Source organism: Wyeomyia smithii, chromosome 3, assembly GCF_029784165.1.
Source record: "Wyeomyia smithii strain HCP4-BCI-WySm-NY-G18 chromosome 3, ASM2978416v1, whole genome shotgun sequence".
Taxonomy (NCBI): domain Eukaryota; kingdom Metazoa; phylum Arthropoda; class Insecta; order Diptera; family Culicidae; genus Wyeomyia; species Wyeomyia smithii.
The window spans coordinates 221059691-221082301 of record NC_073696.1 but is presented as its reverse complement, the minus strand read 5'-3'; the positions used below and the strand labels follow the sequence as shown (position 1 = coordinate 221082301).

Sequence of the window (22611 nt, the reverse complement as noted above, 5' to 3'; positions counted from 1 at the left end):
TCTTAGGTCCAGGTAAAAATCAACCCTGCATCAATCTGAGAGTGCCAGCCCTTTGTGAAGACCCTTATTACAAAAATCACAGGAAGGTTGTATGCAAAGCCACAACCGCAAGGTTGAAGTAGAATACTTTTACAAGAAAGATAACCCGGCTGCTTGCGTGTCAGTCATTTTTTCTAGTAAATAAACGTTGACCGTTCATTTGCAGTATTGCAATTTCTTTTTGTTTGATAATTTGAATGAAGTTCATTGAATATTTTTAAATTTTGTGCAAATGAGAAGTTGAAGTGCTGTGCGACATCATTAAACGGGAACGGAACAAAGGCTACGGTTATGTAGAACGCGAATGACGGCGCGATGCGATTCGCCTTACCGTGTAAAATGTACAGCTCTTTTTTAGGCGAAGTAGAGCTATACATTTCAACACATTTCGTCTTGCCGAATCGCATCGCGCCGTTATTTGCGTTCTGCATAACCGTAGCCAAACACTAAGCGACGCAAACACGTTATAATAGTCAGAGTATGCATGTAGATGAAGATAATTATAATTAATTTGGATTATAGCGCAAAACGAGAAAATATTAACTCTTCAAATATTAATTTGTGTTCTTCATATTTCAGTTGTTCAATTTTATATCCGATGAAATGTCTGTTTATTATCTGATGAAGCTCTTATATAGGCCAAATGATGCATTCCCAATTTACTAGGTCCATAACTCTGTCGACCGTGCTTGGGAAAGCGCGGTATAACGACCAATCAGAGGTCGAATTTTGTGTTTTGACAAGGCTTAAGAATTTTCAATAGTACAATAGTTCGAATAATAAAATTGCAATTTCATGCATTTGGTAAGAATCTTAGAAGATTTTCTAATCGATTGCTGCAAAAACGAAGGAAATCCATCGAAAACTAACCGATTTATTAGCATTTGAAATTGGACATATTTCTCACTTTTTTCAGTTTTAGATTTTCATTTCACATCCCTATGTAGCCGAACTTCCTGAGAGAAGTATTCTACTTCAAAACGATTACACCGGAGCAGAAACAGAAATTCAAGAGCATTACGTGCCATTCTGTAACTGGCGAAAATGTGGTAAGAAGCTTTAGAACGCAAAACTCAATGTAGAACTGTAAGTAAGTAGGTATTGCAAATAACGAAAACTCGAAAAAATTCAGGAACTGATTATTTGTGGGATTATAAACGAAGCCGTTAAAACCGGTTGTTGTAGCTGAGGTGTAATCGAAGATGAGTCCGCTTAGAAGAACATCTTGTAAAATCTTTATATATATTTTTTTACCCATTATTTTATCTCTTTCAATGTTATTAATATTTGCAAGGAAATGAAGTCCACGCTTTCGTTTCTTAACTATCTTTGGTTAGTCTGTTGTAGCAAGTACAAAAACTTCGATATTAGAGCAAATGGAGTAGAGAATTAATAATCTGGCATGTCTTAGTTGAAATTCCTTCTCACGAAGATGGTACAACCAGCATTGTGAAATATTTTTGGAAAAATGTTCAAGAAACAGCATTTTTTCGGTGATCTAACCAAAAATGCGCTTCGAAAACTAATAACTCTCGTTTCCAGACTCCGAACTGAACTCCACATCGGACACTGTACCGTACCAAACCAAAAACGGACCGAAACCTGGACCTTATTTGACACTTTGGGGTCATCCCTGGATATGGCGTAATGAATTAGCATTTACCGTCACATATTTCTATGAAGCTTCTATTTGACCGTTACAGTCAAACAAAAAAAAAACAACTTTCTTGACAGGTCTGTTGTGCTGGACTAATCCGGACCGAAAACCGTGGCCCGGGAGGAGTGTCCTTACCGAGACCACCGCATTGCGGACGGGATGTTTCGGATCGTATCGTTGGCGGAAATGAAACCGACTTGGATGAATTCCCTTGGATGGCGCTTCTAAAGTATCGTAAAGCGAACGGAGAAATTTCGTTCCATTGTGGGGGTTCAGTAATCACTAACCGGTACATCGTTATTGCGGCGCACTGCATTGAATTAATTGCAAGCTATTGGCAGTTGTAAGTCTAATTACCTATAATAATTGTTCCTTTTGGCATTAAATCAAAAGTTTATTTTAGGGTGGGCGTTCGACTTGGTGAATATGATCTTTCGAACGCCGGTCCGGATTGTAAAGAAGGAGTATGCGCTAACGTCCCAGTCGATGTTGGCATTGAAAAGATTATCGTTCACGACAGTTATGCTAGCGGACTGACGGCCCAGTATAACGACATCGCGTTGATCAGGACCGATCGGATTGTTACATTTTCGAAATTTATTCATCCAATTTGCTTGCCGGTTGACGAACCAGAACGGTCGCTTAACAATGTAGGAAAAGTAGCAACGGCTGCCGGGTGGGGACGAACAAAGACAGGTAAGAACGTTTTACTGGAAATTCTTGCAGTTTTTTTCTAGTTTAAGTTTATTTTTCAGGATTCATGAGTAATGTCAAGTTGAAAGTTGACTTAAATATTACGGAAACGACCAAGTGTTTAAACCTTTTCAGAATGTACAATGTCAAATTACGCTACAAGCAATTGTGCGCTGGTGGAAAAAGAGGCGAGGACACCTGTGCAGGTGATTCTGGCGGTCCACTTATGAGACTCATCAAATCAAACTATTATATGTTTGGAATAGTCAGTTTTGGACCCGAAGCTTGCGGAACTCAAGGTGTTCCCGGTGTTTATACAAACGTGGTCCAGTATCTTGATTGGATTGAGAGTAAACTAGAATAAAACTACTCTGAAGGATGCAGAATAACCAAACAGCTTTAACCGTGCAGTGCTGACGTCAGTGAAGATATTATAATAAATTATCAAAAAGCTCAACTGTTGTTTCTTTTCGCTCAAGAATGGGTTGTTGAAAATTTTAATATTACTCGATACGAGTTAAAAGCAGTTGACTGTACAATGGTCAGTCATTGCAGTGATCGTAGCCTTCGTTTTAATTGAAACTGGTGTATTGTGAATTCCGATTCAGGTTACATCTACCTTGGATGGTCTACTTCTGTCAGTGGACCACCTTGACGAAACCTCGTGGGCGAGCAATTACTATGCGAACTCTCACATTTGAGCGGTTAAATGGCTATTATTTCCCGGTTTGAGTTTTTGAAGTGCATTTTTTTTTTCATTTTGTCGACAAGTCCATCCTCCACCTTTCATTCGATGCCAAAGACATCAATTCATGGTTCATTTGTCTTGAAGTTACGTTTTGTGTGAATCAGATTAAGTAGGATAACCACAAATTAAATGATGTATTAGTGGCACTGAGCTTACAAGCTACAGGGTACGCCATGATTATTGCAACAAAAATGCTAAGTCGGTTTGCGAGTCGATATTTGTTGGACCCAGAAAACGAACAACACTCAAAACTGAACCTTCATGCAAGACGATGCTCCGGCTCACACGAAGAAGACCGTTCAAGACTGGTGTCGAGATTGATATTTCCAGTTTGTGGCAAACTAAAAGCACAAAGATTGGTATGTTCGTCAACAGGGTGACACCTCAAGGCTAAATGTCTAAGAGATTGATATAAACGGTGCAGATTATTGTGACACGATATTGATATAGGATATTTTTTTTTAAATGTTAAGGTATTTTGCATATAAAATTATTCACCATTCTTTCTATCGATGACTATTAATTAGCTCTAGTTGCTTTTTGCAACGATTTTTAGACTTTCGTGTCAAAATATTTAGGAAAAAATGTATCAAAATAAAATGCATTTCAATACTTGTTTAAACGTGACAGTCGAATACCGTTTTTCGTTAGGGAGTTAGAATTACGTTGTCCATTGAAGTGAACTTCTGTAATATATCCCAGTCGATTGCTATCAGTGCCTTAGAATATCGATATTTATTCACGAGTAGATGAATTAAATTGTTTTCAGTGTCAGCACATTTATTTTCTGATGCAACTCAGTAACCTAAGTATATTGCGACGATGCATGAATATCGTTTATCATAATAGATGACATAGCAGTGGAATGATTATCGAAGGCCTCGTAATAATATTCCAAGTTGTGGAAGTCTATTCAGACGTTGTATACCGCACAGTACAGAATGAGGTAATTTTGAATTTGATTTTCGATTTTGACGATCAAAACATCATCACGATAGCCTGTAGCCGGTCCACGTTGTAGACGTCCGGTCACACTTTTTTGGGGTCGCCTGTAGCCTACACGTTGCATCTCTCTGGTGCCATCTATATGTCAAATGAAAGGGTTAACTTTGCTGCCCAAAGTGGCAGAGTTTCGTTTCTATGCAGTTTGTTTACATTGAGTTGTGAGCCATGGCAGAGTGAAGAGCAGCTGTTATCGCTTAATATGTGAAAGGCTACAAACCTGGACACATATTCAAACACCTAAAACCGCTCGGAATCAACCGGAAATTCGTGTACCGGATCATAAATCGGTACCTAGAGACCGGAGGCACCGAGGACAAGGCACGATCTGGACGACTAAGGTCTGTGAGAACTCCAAGGCTGAAAAAGATTATACGAGACCGGATTCGCCGGAATCCCGCCCAATCTGCACGGAAGCTGGCCAGGAACCTTAAATTGAACCGAGAATCAATCCACCTGCTTCTGTGCAAAGATTTAAAACTTACACCGTACAAAAAACAGGTGGTTCATGGGGTTACCAAAGCTACAAAGGACAAGAGGTGCCAACGGTCGCGGGAGTTGCTCGGTTGGCGCGCAGATGACGAGATTATTTTTTCGGACGAGAAGCTGTTCGTTTTGGAGCAAACAGTCAATCGCCAAAATGATCGAGTTTGGAGTGTGAGCCTCCAGCAAGCTTCTGCGGACAAACTGAACGTTTCCCGGTTCCAAAATATGACGTCAGTGATGGTTTGGGGAGCCATTTGCAAGAGAGGTAAACTGCCTCTTATTTTTATCGATAAAGGGGTCAAAATCAACGCAGCGTACTACCTGGACACGGTTTTGAATAAAAATGTTCTGCCTCAAGCTGAACTATTGTTTGAAGACGATTACTACTGCTTCCAGCAAGATTGCGCCCCATCCCACACCGCAAAGGTTGCTCAGGCGTGGTGTGAGGAAAACTTGACCGATTTCATTTCGAAGACTGAATGGTTTCCGTCGTCTCCGGATCTGAATCCACTGGATTATTTTGTGTGGGGATACATGATGTCGAAGCTGAATGACTATAAAATAACAAACTTGGAGCAATTCAAGCGAGTTAGCACGGAAATCTGGGACGAGATGCCGATGAAGCACGAGCGCGCCGCTTACGACGACTTTCCGAGACGTCTGAAGCTGGTTCGATCAGAGAAAGGTGGTGTAATTCCGAGATATCGTCTGTGAAGTATCTTTATGAGTTACTGAATAAAGCTATGAAAGTCAGATTCAGATTTTCTTCTTATTCTTTGAAATATTGGGATTTTCCTGTGTGACCGGACTTTTTTGTCACCCTGTAAAGAAGGCTGAAAATGGCTGCTTTTGAATATCATGACAGTGAATATTCACAGCACTAATTGCTATATATGTCTCAAATACAATACAAATACAATGACCGCTATTGTTGAGTGATCAGGTATCTGCAACGACATGCTCCCAGTCAGGTAAAATATGGTATATGAAGCGAATCACCTTCCCAGGATTCAAAGAACAAATCTCTTTTGGATGTAAACAGCAACTGCCTAGAAACTTTTTTTTTGTTTTAATCAATAACAGTATATTTGACACGGAACGTTTATGCCAAGAAACCTTGATCTGCGTTTAAATAGCGCACTACAATTGCACAGCAGATGTTCTGATGTCTCGTAGCCATATAACAAAAGCGGCAGATATCATCCTGAACCCGGTCAATGTTCTTCAAATGATATCTAATCGGACAGTGGCCCGTTACTAGGCCGACGTATGTATACAAAGAGATCTTTTGTTGAGTTCTAAGCCCTTCTTTTAATGATCTACGTTTGGTGTTATAAATCTTTTAGATTGGGAACACTTTTTGACATCCAAATGATTGATTATCACCTTTTGTTCCTCCCAGCGTTTAAGCTCCATTTTCACTGCACAGTTCGCCACCAATGCCACAATGTCCTTGAACACGATACAAATTTACTAAGTTGGTTTGACACAGCTGTCGCAATGTGAGAATACATTCCCAGACAATCTTGAATGTACATTTATAAGCCTCGAGTGCTTTCAACGCTGCTTGACTGTCAGTGAAAATAAAAATAATAGCATGTCTGCATTTTCTAGTCTGACAAGTCACTGCCCATAATCGCATAATTGTAACATTTGCAAAATTGGTTGTTCGAGAAAATGACACTTTTATATTTTGACCTTGAATGCATTGTTTCCAATATATTCTTGCAAATAGACACTTCAAATAAACATAGTACCATGAAGAAAGCACTACTTCACACTATAAATACATTGAACATTACTTTCAAATTCGAATTGGTTGAAATTTTTGCAATGATACTTTTATGCCATCACTTCCATGGTACTTTTGGAATATATCATAAGGGAAATAAAGTTTTTCTTGTATTCAACAAGCATGAGCTGAACACGTACGTGAAATTTCGGTTTTCGAAATTTTTTTTTGATGCCAAATGACTTAAAAACGCATGAAACGTCGAGAATTGGTGTCATCTGAAAAAAAAAAAATTCTGGCGAAAATTTACTCTCTGGGACTTTTTTTTTCAATTGTGGTAGGCGGAGTTCAAAATGCTTAGAATTTATCTTTTGAAATTGATCACTAGTCTCTCGAAATAGCTTGTATAATGATATACACTATAACTAGCATCGAATACATTATGTTTCATTAGGGTGGTTCATTTATTCGACATAGGGTGGTTCATAATATTGTGTAAAAATGAGTATAAAATGGAAAAAATCACTTTTCACTGAATACCAATAGAAAAATTCCTGTAAATATAATATTTGTTATATCATTGTCGTTAGGGTGGCAATGTTGAATTGGAAAAATTATAAGTAAAATGGCAAAATATTACAAAACAAATTTACAAAATGTATCAAACTACTCTGTGCAAAAAAAAATTATCTCAACCAAAATTAAGATTGTGTCTCGTGGAAAATGTTGAATGCCTTCATGTCATTTGCAAAATCACACACGGGTGGTACATGGAATTTTAATATTTGAAAAATGTTTTCGATTTCAAGCGTCTTAAACTTTTAAATGAAACGGTGGAAACTGATTAAATATGTTATATCACTTTGTTTGAAAAATCTACTCTATAAGACACTTGCACTCGTCTTTCGAATGATGTACCAGACAATTTATTCGTTTTATTTACCACAATAATGTCCTTTGCCAACACTTGATTGAACACACAGTGCTCTGGCTTATATAATCGGACAAAAGACTGTATCGATGTTATTCAGTGATAATGAGAGTATAGGGATCTCAATCAGATAGGCAACACAATTGACTCGTTCTTTCTGGGTTTGCGTCGTTTTGACAGTTCGACCATACATTTTCGTTCAAGTTTACATCATCAGAACATGAACGTGCCGGTGTGCGGTGTGACATCTTCGGCAAAGTTGTAGATAATAGTTTTGTTTTTCAAAAATATATACACTCTAAAAACAAATTACTAATTTAAAAAAAATAAAAGAAACATATGAATTAATTATCGAAAACAGCCCATTTAAAACAACTGATATTTTTATAAAAACAGCGAAAGTTTTCTTGAACAACGAAATCAAAAAAAAAAGTTATATTTTTAAATTTATTTTTTCACAGGGTACATTTTTTTGGAGGAACGAAGTTATTATTTACAACTTTGCCAGATACACTATGCCAATCAAATAAACCGTTTTGACTGTAGAAATATTTTTTTATCTTTATTAGAGAGGCTTTTAGCCTTTGGCTGGTTCGCCTCTAAGTAGAAATATTCTTGATTCCTCATAGAGTGCTCTATTGGAAATTAAAAATATGTCTACAGTCGAACGGCATAGTGTCTTCGGCAAAGTTGTAGATAATATTTTGTCCTTCCAAAAAAATTTGCCTTTTAAAAAAAATAATTGAAAATGAATTTTTTTTTTTCAATAAATATTGTTTTTCAAAAAAGGATAACTTATTTTTCCTGATTTCTATATGATCGGACTGGTTTCATTGTTTTGGTAATCTTTCGTGGGTTTTATTAAAAAAATCAAGTTTTTAAAAAATGAGCCCTTTTGAATAATTAATTTTTAATTTTTCTTCTAACTTTTGAACGAATAATTTTTTGAGTGTAATTTTTTAGGTAAGACCGAATTATTATCTACAGCTTTGTCGAAGACGTCACAATAATCAAACGAAACGAAGTGCTTTTTTTTATTTTATACTCATTTTTCACAATATTATGAATCACCCTATGCCGAATAAATGAACCACCCTAATGAAACACAATGTATCCGATGCTAGTTATAGTGTATATCATTATACAAGCTATTTCGAGAGACAAGTGATCAATTTCAAAGATAAATTCTAAACATTTTAAACTCCGCCTTCCACAATTGAAAAAACGACAAAGTCCCAGAGAGTAAATTTTCGCCAGAAATTTTTTTTTCAGATGACACCAATTCTCGACGTTTCATGCGTTTTTAAGTCATTTGGCATCAAAAAAAAATTTCGAGAACCGAAATTTCACGTATCCCCCCCCCCCCCCCCCCCCTCTAGGTGATTTTTCGGTTTTCAAAAAAGCCAAACTTCAATCGCTTTGCGCCACCCTATTTTAAGTCCGATTGAGCTGAAATTTTGCACAGGGTGTTTTTTCGAGCAGGTGAACATTTTGTATAGGGTTTTTTTTTGAAATTCGAGATTGCCATTTTGCCTGGCACCCTAATAACCATAATGCACTGACAGCCTTGTTGATTGCATAGTCAAGATGTGCATTCAAGTTCAGCTTGGCATCAAGGATAACTCCTAAGTATTCAACCTGTTCACTGAATGGAATTCCTACTTCTCCAAGCTTGAGAGCCTAGATTGAATTTCCTTTTTCTAGTGAAAGGTACAATTACAACTTCATTCGTATCAATGCTGAGACCCTCTTTTATACACCTGGGTATACTTTAGAGCCTCCTGCATTCTTTCTGAAACTTTGTTGTCAAATTTTCCTCTTACGAAGATGACTATGTCATCTGCAAAACCCACAACTCCGAAACCTCTGAAAAGTTTCTGGGAAGATCGTCCACCACCAAAGACCACATAACTGGCGAAAGAACACCTCCTTGTTGCCCTTACCGTGATAGACGAACCTCCCAACTCGGAAGTGATTTCTCTTTTTGCAAGCATAGTATAAATCCAGTCAACAATTCTAGTGTAGTCACATTTCGTCCCGAACGCTCGGCAATAACGGACGCATTAAGTGGTTGTCTCGCTATAAAACCGATATTGTGTAGAAAAAATTGAGAAAGGCATTGCTTACCCGGTCGCGTTTCAAAGAGTGCGAAGTGCGGTGTGAAGATAAGCTGATAATCCGCAGTGAAGGTCATCCAGCTATTGTGCTTTAGTGGTGTCGCTGCGCAGCTGCCCGTTCCAGCACCGAAAGACTCGGTGATTGTTCTATTGAAGACAACAAAGAAAAAGAAGTACGTGTTTCTTTGCCACTGTATTGTTGCGCTAGTTTGAGCGCAATGGATGTGGATCCCTTAGTCCCTGATCTCCCGTCTCCGAGCCCACCCGACCCTGTCCTTCCTGTTCAGTCTCTGTCTGTCCCTGCTTTAATCAATCCTCGTCCCAGGCTTTACCCAGACGGATCAACGGGTCCACTGGTCCTTTACATGAGGCCCAAACCAGGAGGAAAATCGCTTAACACGTTGCAAATCGCGAAGGATCTGACGTCACGATACAAGGCCGTGACTGAAATATCAAAAGTCAGACCAAACAAGCTCCGTGTCGTGGTGAATGATCTGGATCAGGCCAACGATATAGCTTGCTCCGAGCTTTTTACACGCGAGTATCGCGTGTATGTACCTGCACGAGACGTGGAGATCGACGGTGTGATAACCGATTCGAGTCTGTCTGTCGAGTGTATCCTGAGCGCAACCGGTTGCTTCAAGAATTCCAATACTGCGGCGAAGATATTGGACTGTAAGCAATTACGGTCTATGTCGCTCGTCAACGGTAAAAAAGTATGCACTCCGTCAGACTCGTTTCGCGTTACGTTCGCCGGATCTGCTCTCCCTAGCCACGTCTCGATTAACCGGGTTCGTCTGCCTGTACGTTTGTATGTGCCCCGTGTTATGAATTGCACCAATTGCAAGCAGTTAGGTCATACAGCTGCCTACTGCTGCAATAAGGCACGGTGTGGCAAGTGTGGGGAGACTCATGCGGAAGATTCTTGCAGTGTAAACGCTGAAAAGTGTATTCGCTGCGGGGAAAATCTGCATGAGCTTTCCACATGCCCGGTGTACATACAACGCAGAGATAAAATTAAACGGTCTCTTAAGGAGCGCTCAAAGCGTTCAGCAATTCTTAAGAAGACCGTGACCACTTCTACCATAACATCGAACCCCTTTGATCTGCTGTCTTCGGATGAAACGGACTCTGACGATCCACAAGCAGAAACGTCTTACGCCAATCCTAGAGATTCTAGAAAGAGGAAAAATATTTCCTCTCCAAAGTTTCCCAGGAAAAGCCCTAAGGTTTCTCAAGATGGAATAAATAATAAGAACAAATCTAAAAGTGCTGCGGAAAAGCCAAAGCAAACTCCTCCTGGGCTTGCAAATTTAAAGTCTCAGAAGGAGTTCCCAGCACTTCCTGGAACATCTAAAACCCCAGTTGTTCCTTTTGTACATCCAGTTGATAAATCAAATGCTGGGCTGGTCAATTTTTCTGACATTGTGGACTGGATTTTTGAAACTTTCAATGTACCCGATCCAATTGAAATTTTTCTCACAGCATTTTCTCCAACAGTTAGAACATTTTTGAAGCAGTTGACTGCCCAATGGCCCCTCCTTGCAGCGATTGTATCCTTCGATGCCTAATTCAACTGCGTATATGAAGGATTCTATCTCTGTCTTACAGTGGAATTGTAGAAGTATTTTACCAAAAATGGATTCATTTAAAGTTCTGATAAATAAAAACAAATGCGATGCATTTTCCCTTTGTGAAACTTGGCTTACTTCAAATATTGATCTCAACTTCCATGATTTTAATATTATTCGCCTTGATCGACACACCCCATATGGAGGAGTACTTTTAGGAATTAAAAAGTGCTATTCTTTCTATCGTATTAACCTCCCCTCGATTCCAGGCATCGAAGTTGTCGCATGTCAAATGACAATACAAGGTAAAGAGCTTTGTATTGCCTCAATATATATTCCTCCCAGAGCACAGGTTGGGCAACGGCTGCTCTTTGATTTAATAGAACTTCTTCCCTCGCCACGCTTGATTTTGGGAGACTACAACTCTCATGGTGTGGCTTGGGGTTCCCCTTACAATGATAACCGCTCCTTTTTAATCTACAACCTTTGCGATGACTTCGACATGACTATTTGAAACAACGGTGAAATGACACGTATTCCGAAACCTCCAGCGCGCCCAAGCGCTTTGGATCTATCCTTATGTTCGACGTCGCTACGGTTGGATTGCACATGGAAGGTAATCCTCGATCCTCACGGTAGCGACCATTTGCCTATTCTTATTTCAATTAATAACGGGTCAACTCGCATGCGACCAATTGACATTCCGTATGACCTCACACGGAATGTCGATTGGAAGTTATACGAGGAAATGATTTCAAGAGCGGTCGAGTCGATTCAACATCATCCACCACTTGAAGAATACAACCTCCTCGCGGGCTTGATTCTCGACGCCGCGTTGCAAGCCCAAACGAAGAAATATCCCGGCGTAACGATCAAAGAACGGCCTCCAACTCCGTGGTAGGACAAAGAGTGCTCTGATGTCTACACGCAAAGATCCGACGCGTTTTTGGCCTTCCAGAAGGGAGGTATACCTGGCGACTATATACGGTATTCGGAGCTTGATACCAAGCTTAAAAGCTTGGCTAAAGCAAAGAAACGCGGATATTGGCGTCGGTTCGTAAACGAGACGTCGAGGGAGACATCGATGAGCACTCTTTGGAACACAGCCCGAAGAATGCGGAATCGCGTAACGGTCAACGAAAGCGAGGAGTCTTCAAGTCGGTGGATATTTGATTTTGCCAGGAAAGTATGTCCGGACTCTGTTCCTGAGCAAAACATTGTTCGCGATGCGTCTCCGGGCCACGACGCGATAGAATCACCTTTCACGATGGCAGAATTTTCAGTTGCCCTCCCGTCCTGTAACAATAACGCGCCTGGGTTAGATAGAATCAAATTCAACTTGTTGAAGAATCTACCCGGTAATGCCAAGAGGCGCTTGTTGAACTTGTTCAATAAGTTCCTGGAGCAAAACATTGTACCGCAGGATTGGAGGCAAGTGAAGGTGATCGCCATCCAAAAACCAGGGAAGCCAGCTTCTGATCACAACTCTTATAGGCCGATTGCAATGCTATCCTGTATCCGGAAATTGATGGAAAAAATGATACTCCGTCGTTTAGACCATTGGGTCGAATCAAATGGTCTACTATCAGATACTCAATTTGGCTTCCGCCGCGCCAAAGGGACGAATGATTGTCTTGCGTTGCTTTCAACAGATATTCAGCTGGCGTATGCTCGCAAAGAACAAATGGCGTCTGCGTTCTTGGATATTAAGGGGGCTTTTGATTCCGTTTCTATTGACATTCTTTCGGGTAAACTTCACCGACAAGGATTTTCTCCAATTTTAAACAATTTTTTGCTCAATTTGTTGTCCGAATAGCACATGCATTTTACGCACGGAGATTTGGCAACTTTTCGAATTAGCTACATGGGTCTTCCCCAGGGCTCATGTTTAAGCCCCCTTCTTTACAACTTTTATGTAAATGACATCGACGAATGTCTGGCAAATTCATGCACGATAAGACAACTTGCAGACGACAGTGTAATCTCTGTTACAGGAGCCAAAGCTGCCGATTTGCAAGGACCATTGCAAGATACCTTGGGCAATTTGTCTGCTTGGGCTTTGATCAAACTGGAGTGAATACAATATCGTTGTTTGCGTATCGCCTTGGGTTGCATGCAATCGACCCATACGATGAGTTTGGAGGTCTTAGCTGGAGTTCTACCATTGAAAAACCGCTTCTGGAACCTGTCTTCTCGTATTCTTATCAAATGTGAGGTCTTGAACCGTCCTGTGATTGAAAATTTTGAGAGGTTAATCGAACTTAATTCTCAAACCCGTTTTATGACATTGTATTTCAATCACATGTCCCAAAATATTAACCCATCTTCGAATATTCCAAATCGTGTCAACTTATCAATTACTTCTGATTCTACTGTGTTTTTCGATACATCCATGATAGAAGAAACTCGTGGAATCCCGGATCATTTACGCGTGCAGCAGATCACCAAAATATTTTCCAATAAATATCGAAACATCAATTGCGACAATATGTTCTACACTGACGGATCACTTCTCGATGGGTCCACTGGCTTCGGTATCTTCAATAACAATTTATCCGTCTCCCATAAACTCGATAATCCTGCTTCTGTTTACGTCGCAGAATTGGCTGCAATTCAGTACAACCTAGGGATTATCGAAAAAATGCCCACGGACCATTATTACATCTTTACGGACAGTCTCAGTTCCATTGAGGCTCTCCGATCGATGAAAGATGTTAAGCACTCTCCGTATTTCCTGGGGAAAATACGGGAACATCTGAGTGCTTTATCCGAAAAATCTACTCAGATTACCTTAGCGTGGGTCCCTTCTCACTGCTCGATACCGGGTTATGAGAAAGCGGACTCTTTGGCTAAGGTGGGCGCAACAAACGGTGATATTTATGAAAGACCAATTGCCTTTAATGAATTTTTCGCATTTGTACGTCAGAATACGATCATCAGTTGGCAAAATTCTTGGACTAGAGGGGAACTGGGAAGGTGGTTACATTCCATTATCCACAAGGTATCGACGAGCCCGTGGTTCAAGGGGTTGGATGTAGGTCGAGATTTCATTTGCGTGATGTCGCGGCTTATGTCCAATCACTCTAGATTTGATACGCATCTCCGTCGTATTGGGCTCGGGGAAAGTGGTATCTGTGCCTGTGGTGAAGGTTATCACGACATAGAGCACGTTGTTCGGTCATGCCCTGTACACCGTGACACCAGGTATAAATTAATAACTTCCCTCCGGGCCGAGGGTAGAGGACCAGCTGTTCCTGTTCGTGATGTCTTGGCGAGTCGTGACCTACCCTACATGTCCCTTATATACATTTTCCTGAAATCCATCCACGCCCCAGTCTAGTCCCATTCCTTTCCATCCACATTCAACAAAACGGCAAGAACACGTCATAGACCTTGATTTTGGAATCAGCAACTGAACCCCACACGAATCCGCTGGGACCTGAGGCCTTTCGCGATATCTTGGCTTGAACAACAGCGAACAACAACAACGAACCAAAACCAGCAACTGCACCCCGCACAATACTTCCAGGATCCGAGGATTACATGCCCCTGTCCCAGCTCATGACATCGTGGCTTAGCAGAACAAAGCCATACATGCTGCATATCCATGGCCATTCGACGATCATCAGACGACCATTCAACTACAATACATTGATTGAAAAATATATGCTAGTTTTAAGATAGACTTAATTTCAGCTCGTAGTCGGCAGCGAGGATAAAAAATTTGCTTAAAGATTTTAAGTCATCAGATATGAATGGCGCCGTTAAACATTAAATTGTATTTGTGCCGTGTCAAATAAACGATAGGTGAAGAAATAGTAGGAGGGTGGTATCCAAGACACGACCGCATAGTTGACGTAGGACTACAATAACTTTATATTTTTATTTTGAAGCTATGTTTAATTTGAGCTCGTTTTACTTTTGTAGTTTGCTTGATTTATTTTTAACAATTTAAGCTCAACATCTTCCAAAAGGAAGGCATTTTGGTTTGGGTGGTAATATCAAGTATCTACGTCGTCAGCCAAAATTCATCAAGCGACACCTCGAACGACTTGGAACTAAAACTAGTTCATTGGTGGCCATTTCTACTGTTAAGGTCGCCTTTGACCAGTTAAAAAGTCAAAAAAGTCATGAAAAAAGAACCGTTCATTATTGGCATGGTTCGATTTTGGCAACAGAAAAAATTCTGGCGTTTTGCCAAAATCGAACGGGGTCTGAAGCTTGATTATTTCTTTGCAACACTCTATCTTAGAAGAAAAAAATATTCTCTTTAACATTCACAATGGTCCAGAAACCAAATTTAGGGGGAAATTTGGGTCTAAAGCTCCATAGCAATGTTTTAGAGAAAAACTTTTTTTTTACAAAGTTACTTAAAATTATTGGAGCTATAAAATTGTAGAACAAGGTTTTCTATCTACAAAAATAAAAAAGTTAGATACTTGATAGCATCGAAAATTTTGGTCACCCTAATTTTTGATAATTTTCAATAAGCGCTTTATGTAACAACTTTGTAGAAGAAAGTTTTTCTCTAAAATATTGCCATAGAGCTCTAGACCCGAATTTCCTCCTAAATTTGGTTTCTGGACCATTGATGAATACCTTTCATTCTAATACAGCGAATTTTCTTCAATGCGCGAAAAGGCAACCTTCTATGAAATATTTAATTCAGTACGATTTAGTAGAAATTAAACTTCCTTCTATATCTATTTGTCTTATTGAAGTCGGCTCACTACCGATCAAAAAGCGGCAAAGATGTCACATAATTTTTTTCCTGCGGTTACAAGCTCGTGGAAAAAATATCGATAACGAATTACAGTTTTAGTAGCAAATGTATATTCACAGAAAATTTGAAATTGAAATAGAAGTTTATGAACATGTTAACATTCAATTCAGGTCAATTTAAATATTTTATCAGTATACAGAATCAATCAGAAAAAAATTGGCCAGTTTCAAGATACCAAAGAACAACGAAAATACCATCTTTGAAAGTTATATGTCTGTTATTTTCGAAAATAAACAGGGCTAGAGTGATGCACAACATTAGCCCCAGCAATTAATGTTTGCATAGCGTTGTTCAACTAAAAGTAAGGTTATGGAATGTAATATTTTCTTGCATATGCTAATTCAAAAAAATTTTCAATTGAAAAATACAAATACTAATGTCGGAACTCTAATATCAAGATGAAACGAATTTGGTTTTTCTTTATACCACCACCGCGGGATGCAACTAGTACTGTCATATTGGACTAAATTCATTTAGCTAGTAAAATATAATCATCAGTACAGCTCGTTTAACTACCCATTCAAAGATCTGTACGGAGAATTTTGGTTTTCTATTGTCTGTCTTCTATTGAATTTTAAATATTCAGTTATTAAAATAAATCTGAAAAAAGCAGAGTGTAGAGTTCAAAAATAAACAACGCATTTTGTTGTCCCCGGCGGCGCAGCTTATTTTGCGGTACCCGAAAAATCATATTGAATTCTGATATTTGTTTCGTATAGCAGCTATACGAAACAAGAAGAAGAAGAAGAAGACAATTCAAACGGCAATTCGATTGTTTTCCACGCCCCACTGTGCGTCGTCAACAGCGGCAATGTAGTTTCCACTTGGCTTGACTGCACAAAAATGAATATCGAGTTTTTCTGCACTGATAGACGACGAGTAACCAGCGCTCTATTCATACATTGCTCGGTGCAGTACTGTTGCCTGTGCCATAATATTCTCCTTCAAGTCATCAGTTTTATCAACATTAACATATTTGTTAACAGCAGAACGTAATACTGTCTGTTAGTGGAGGTGGTTACGAACTCTCCGAAAAAGCTTCACCTTCAAGACATCAAAATAGTCTAGGCTCATGGAAGCTAACATTAGTTGACCTATTGGGACGGGGAGATTCTGTCAATTTTTTTTTTGCCACTGCTATACAGGATATCACAGCAGGCAGTTGGTGTCTATTCATGAAGTCTGTGCCAGGCGTGCTCGCATATGATTGGTACATTGTTGGTGAAAATTCGACATGAAACTTTTATTCAATTTTCGCTGTTTAACAATGAAGTGATAATGAAAATTGAAGAATCACAAAATTGTCCATCATTTTATCAGTCCAACGACATATTGATTATTGTGATCCATCATGTGGTTACATCAGTATAACCGTTTGAAATCTTTCATTCCGACGTTACATTTTGGTTTTAGTTTTCGCGGAATGTATCTCGATATAGTGCGGTTAGACGTAGTCCTACGTCAAAAAAAAAACAATTCTAGTGTGAAATTCATTTTTCCTCATCGCACTAACGTTTGCGTTAAAAAAATGGACAAAATTTGACGATTTTTCATGGGTTTACCTTTACACGCACTGACGGAACTACACATACAGCATCAATCATATTAACCCATGAGTCAGCAGGAAAAATTTGGCAGCTCTACCAGTCGAACTCTAACCGTGATAGCGAAAACAATGAAAACTCCGCTCAGAAGTGTGCGAGTTCAAAAAACGATATCCTGTCGCGTCGATAAACCGCTGGCACTATTGGACAACAATCAGAGTATTGAAAGAAAGCCCGGTTCCGGACGGCCAACGACTCTGAGCGACAAGAAGCTCAAAAGAATGCTGAAGAGGAAGACCGAGGGAAAAGTGGCTACATCGCTGCGTGCGCTCGGCCAGGAGGTCGGTACAACCGGCTAAACAGTGAAAAAGTACATGGTGAACTTGGACATACATGTCAGAAAGCAGCACCGTTCAGTAGTACTTAGTATAATTACTAATGGCGGTGGTGATGGACGACGAGACTTGCCTCACCCTGGATGGCAACGACTGGCAACGCACTTCGTATTTTATCTCCCCTCGAAGGAAGTGAGCACCGAGGTGAAGTTTATTTCACACTCCAAGTTCCCCAAGAACGTGCTGCTGTGACTGACAATCAGCGAGAAAGGGATGTCAAAGTTGCTCTTCTTTCGCTCCGGACTGGTCGTGAACGCGAAAATTTATAGTACGGAGTTGCGTCGTTCATCAAGAAATACCAAAAGGCCGAAGACGCGGTGATTTGGCCAGATCTGGCGTCGGCCCACTACTCGAAGCGATCGTTGGCGGAGATGAAGCTGCTGAATATCGATGTGGTACCCAAGTTGGCGGACCCGCCCAACGTCCCCAAGTTGCGTCCCATCGAGGATTTCTGGCCAAGCCAACAATTTTGTCGCGAAAACTGAGAAGGAATTGATAAATAAACCGACGAAATAATTAAAAATCATGCCTAAACGCATGCTTCCATCCGCCATGGCGAATGTTCCGGTTAACTGCCGGAAGGCCGCATTTGCTAACATGATGATTACCTTTCATGGGAAATTTATCAAACTCAATTATCTGTCTTAGTTATTTTTTTTATCACCAACCGAAAAAAGTCCATTTTTCCAACGCATACGTGAGACATTGAAGAATAAGACGCGTTATCAGAAGCACCTATCCTAGAAAGAGCATAGAGCAATTTCTTTAGCTGAAAGTGACTTTGCAATTTTCATAACCAGCGTATGAAGCGCTGTGATAGTGGATTTTCCAGCTTGATAAGCAAACTGGAACTTTGAAAACGGTTTTGTTTGCATGTAAGATGAATGAATAAAATCATTCAGCACTTTTTACATTGTCTTCAACAGAACCGAAGAAAGACTAATGAGTCTGAATGATTTGGGATGCGTCCTATCACGCTTTCCAGTTTCAGGTATGAAGATTACTCTTACTATCCTCCATTTTGATGGAATATGTTTTAACCCTAAACTGACCATGAAAATTTCATTAAGAGAAGGAATTATTATTGCTTCTTCTTTTTGAAGCAATGCAGGAAATATTCTATCTACACTTGCAGATTTGAAAGGCTCAAAGGAATCTCATAGCATTTTCCATCCTGGTTCTAGTAGAAAAATTTCATCCGCCACATCTGATACAGTTCTTTCTAGTAGACCCAGAGGAAGTCTGCATAGAACGAATTTCACCTAAATCAGAAATGGCTGAATCCGTCTCTCCAAAAGAACTTGGAAAATACGTTTCCATCATTAGATTTAAGGTATCACGAGGACCACTAGTATTGAATCCGTCGTGACACTTTAGATTGCCAAGCTCAACGGTATGTTCTTTGGTAAGAGTCTTTTGTAATCTGGAAACATCTGGAGTCCTTCCTATAGATTCACACATTTGAACCCAAGACCTCGTTTTAGATTTCCTGATTTCATTGCTATATTCAGTTAAGGCTCTTCTATCTTGAGCCCAGTCTGAAATACGTTTTGCTATATTAAAACCTAATTTAATCCACCTAGCGGTCAGACCCAGCCTTTCTCATTTAAACTTATTATTTGTAAAAATAGATTTACATGAACGCTTCAATCCAATAAATGTGTATTCACTTTTAGGGTTCTAAAATAATGATGTTGTAATGAAGTATAAAATATGAAATTTGATGTAATGTAAATGCTCAAAAAATAGCAAAACAAAAGAAATGACTCTTAATTTCGAACAATTCAATCACGTGCGATACCGGGAACATTCAAATGGTACGATACCACATTTAAATTATATTGTGGCCACATATATTGATCAAAGCAGGTATATTTTTAAATAGCCTTTGAATTTCTTTTCTTTCCATAACTTTTGAACCACATATCAAATTGTTATGAAGTTTGTTATTTGTAAGTTTGAGAGATGACTCGTTCGTATGACATTAGTTATGTTCAAATAAGTCGTGTAATCTTTGAGATTATATAATTTCGTTGTTTTATTAACAATTTAATACATAACGGTTGCTTAGTTTGATTATAATCAAATGAAATGGGAACGTATAGGGCAGCCAAACTTTGAAACCACGTGTTAAATCATAATTCATCAGTTAACCCTTAACTAGCCCGTTCATCTGATAATACTATTGATCAAATCGGTTGTGTACTTTCTGAGATAATGAAGTTTCGTGATTTTCACAATTCGGTACATTACAGACGAAGTTACAGTTCGATTACAGACTAATTCAATAAGGTGTTATGAGTCAGCTAGACCTTTCATTTGACACTAATTTCGTGAAAATCGGTTCAGCCATCTCTGAGAAAAGTGAGTGAGTTTATGTATTCTTCGAAATATGTTTCTTTTCATAGCTAGATTTCACATTTTTAAACATAACAGGCAAAGTAATATTCCGATTGCAAAAAAATCAATAGGGTCTTATGGGGTAACTAGACCTTTCATATGACACTGATTTTGTGGAAATAGGTCCAGCCATCTCTGAGAAACATGAATGAAACTAAACAGTATTCAGAAGACGTTACTTCTCATAACTTTTGAACCACACGTTCAATCTATATAAAATTCAAAAGTTAAGGGTAATCCAATTATAATGAAATTAAATAGGGTCTTATGGGGCAACTAGAGCTTTCATTTGCATATAATTTCAATGAAATCGGTTCAGCCATCTCTGAGAAAAGTTAGTGAGTTTGAGTAGTCTTCGGAATATGTTTCTTTTCAAAGCTGGATTTCACGTTTTTAAACATAACAGGCAAAGTAATAGTCCGATTGCAAAAAAAATCAATAGGGTCTTATGGGGTAATTAGACCTTCCAAATGACACTGATTTTGTGGAAATCGGTTCAGCCATCGTTTCATTGAATAACTTCTGAACCATACGTTCAATCTTCATGAAACTCAAAAGTTAAGGAATTTTTAAGTAGCTCGATCATTTAAAACCAATTTTGTTAAAATCGGATGAATAGTTTCTGAGATATTGATGTTTCGTGATTTTCACATTTTTGAACATAACCTCTAAACTAAAAATCCGATTGCAATGATGATTGATGCAATGAATGATTGCAAATTCAATAGGGTCTTATGGGGCAACTAGACCTCTCATTTGCAATTAATTTCATGAAGATCGGTCCAGCCATCTCTGAGAAAATCGAGTGTGATTGGGAGAGCGTTACATACACACACACATACACACACACACACACACATACACACACACACACACATACACACACATACAGAAAATGCTCAGCTCGTCAAACTAAGTCGATTGATATACGAGAGTCAAACTAAGTCGATTGATATACGAGATTCGACCCTTTGGAGCACTTGTATACCTTTGGTTTTTCCAGTGATTGCTATACCTTTCTAGGAGAAAGGCAAAAAGACAAAAAGTTTCCGAATATTTTTTCGAAGATTTTCAAGCTTTTCGTTCCACCATGGCACGTTCCTACTTGATGGCGACTGTTTGGCAGGACAACTATTATTGTATGCATTTATGACCATTTCATTTAGCTGAATTGTCCTAGATTCCAGTTCTGAAACTGTTTCAATTATGCTACAATTTGAAGGTAAATCTTTTCGTAAATATTGTGCATATTGATCCCAGTTTTATTTTTGGGATCTCTATAGGTAACAGACGATGGATTCCCACCAATCCATTCAAACAAAATGTGCTTGTGATCAGATAATGAGGTTTCATCCGACACATGCCAATTAGTTTATCGAACATCTTATTTCAACATGAAAATCACCGAATAGAAAATCACCCCTCTACTATAGGTGATCAGTAGCTTCGAGAACTTAACGGTAACAGCAAGCCTGAGGGTGTTTTTTCGAAACTTCTCTCCCGTAATTTCCAAGTCTCGATAACATTGAAATATTAAATTGCAGGCCAGATCGGGTTTTAAAAATAGGATACAGTACTTTTTCGATTTTATCAACAATCGTTTTTATCACTACTCGCCAAATTCACGCTCGATTTTCTCACGCTTTTTTTTCCTGTTCAGCACGCTTTTTAAAAGCAGTCTGAGTCAACAATAATGTACTTCCAGTTGTAGAAAGCTTTTTTGAAACAATATTTTTTCTTGTGCCTTCATAATATTAATATTTAATTGAACTATGAAAGTGCATCATTTAACTCGAAATATCATAAATTTCAATGATATCCAACTCAAAAAATTCAATTTTTATCATTTCGCCAAATTCACCATTTTGACAAAAAGCACTGTATTTGTTTCATTGTTATTTCATTAAGTCGACGTTTGTGAAAAATGTACGGATTAAATACCAAATTTCTTCAAAATCATTAAAAACAATTAAGAAAATACACTACCTGCTCTTACAGAATCAAGCAGCAATGGAAATATAATAAAACGCTGGTCAAGACAGGGGGGTGTCAAACACTTTTCGGCGTCGATTCGATTGGCGACTGATATCCACTGAGGTGAGTTACATTTTGTTATAATTTTTCATAGTTAATTAAATCGAGCAAGGTTTAACGACCTATCACAAGATCTTATGCATATAAAACCGGTTCCGGTTGTGGCTGTCTGGTTTTTGTCTTGTTCGCCCCTTCAACCAATTACATTTGTATTCGGGAAGTTTCGAAAAGCTCAACCACTTTTAAAAATAACACTCTCTAGAGCTCAAACTGGAAACAAATAAAAGATTATAGCTTTTTAACTGTTTCTTTGAATTTTGGTGCCTCTAGTGAAGATAACTTTTTCATAGACCTCAATGAGTTTTCCCATGAGCCAACGTAGAAGCGACGAACCCAGCGATCAAATGGCCTACCGCGAAAAAGCTTTATGACAACTATTTTGAGCTTTAGGGCAACTTTTTTCTCGTTCTTGTCTACCA

General features: G+C 38.9%; 2 protein-coding genes across 9 annotated transcripts in view; one reads left to right on the top strand and one right to left on the bottom strand.

The window, feature by feature from the left end:
• LOC129732929 (CLIP domain-containing serine protease B4-like) overlaps positions 1-2846 on the top strand; it is a 61151-nt gene extending 58305 nt beyond the window's left edge. For 2 of the 8 annotated variants that reach the window (XM_055694394.1, XM_055694393.1), the window contains 3 exons: positions 7-2039; positions 2100-2392; positions 2452-2846. In XM_055694394.1, coding sequence (XP_055550369.1) covers positions 1912-2039; positions 2100-2392; positions 2452-2753 — 723 coding nt within the window. In that variant the 5' untranslated portion in view covers positions 7-1911 and the 3' untranslated portion in view covers positions 2754-2846. Of the gene's footprint in view, positions 1-6; positions 2040-2099; positions 2393-2451 lie in introns of those variants that run through there. The other 6 variants (XM_055694398.1, XM_055694396.1, XM_055694395.1 and 3 more) reach the window with 6 other exon arrangements.
• The window catches only part of LOC129732927 (CLIP domain-containing serine protease B4-like), a 49394-nt gene extending 27204 nt beyond the window's left edge, over positions 1-22190 (bottom strand). The window contains exon 1 of the mRNA XM_055694391.1: positions 22085-22190. The gene's annotated coding sequence lies outside the window, so the exon portion shown is untranslated. The remainder of the gene's footprint in view (positions 1-22084) is intronic.
• Positions 22191-22611: the final 421 nt, after the last annotated feature.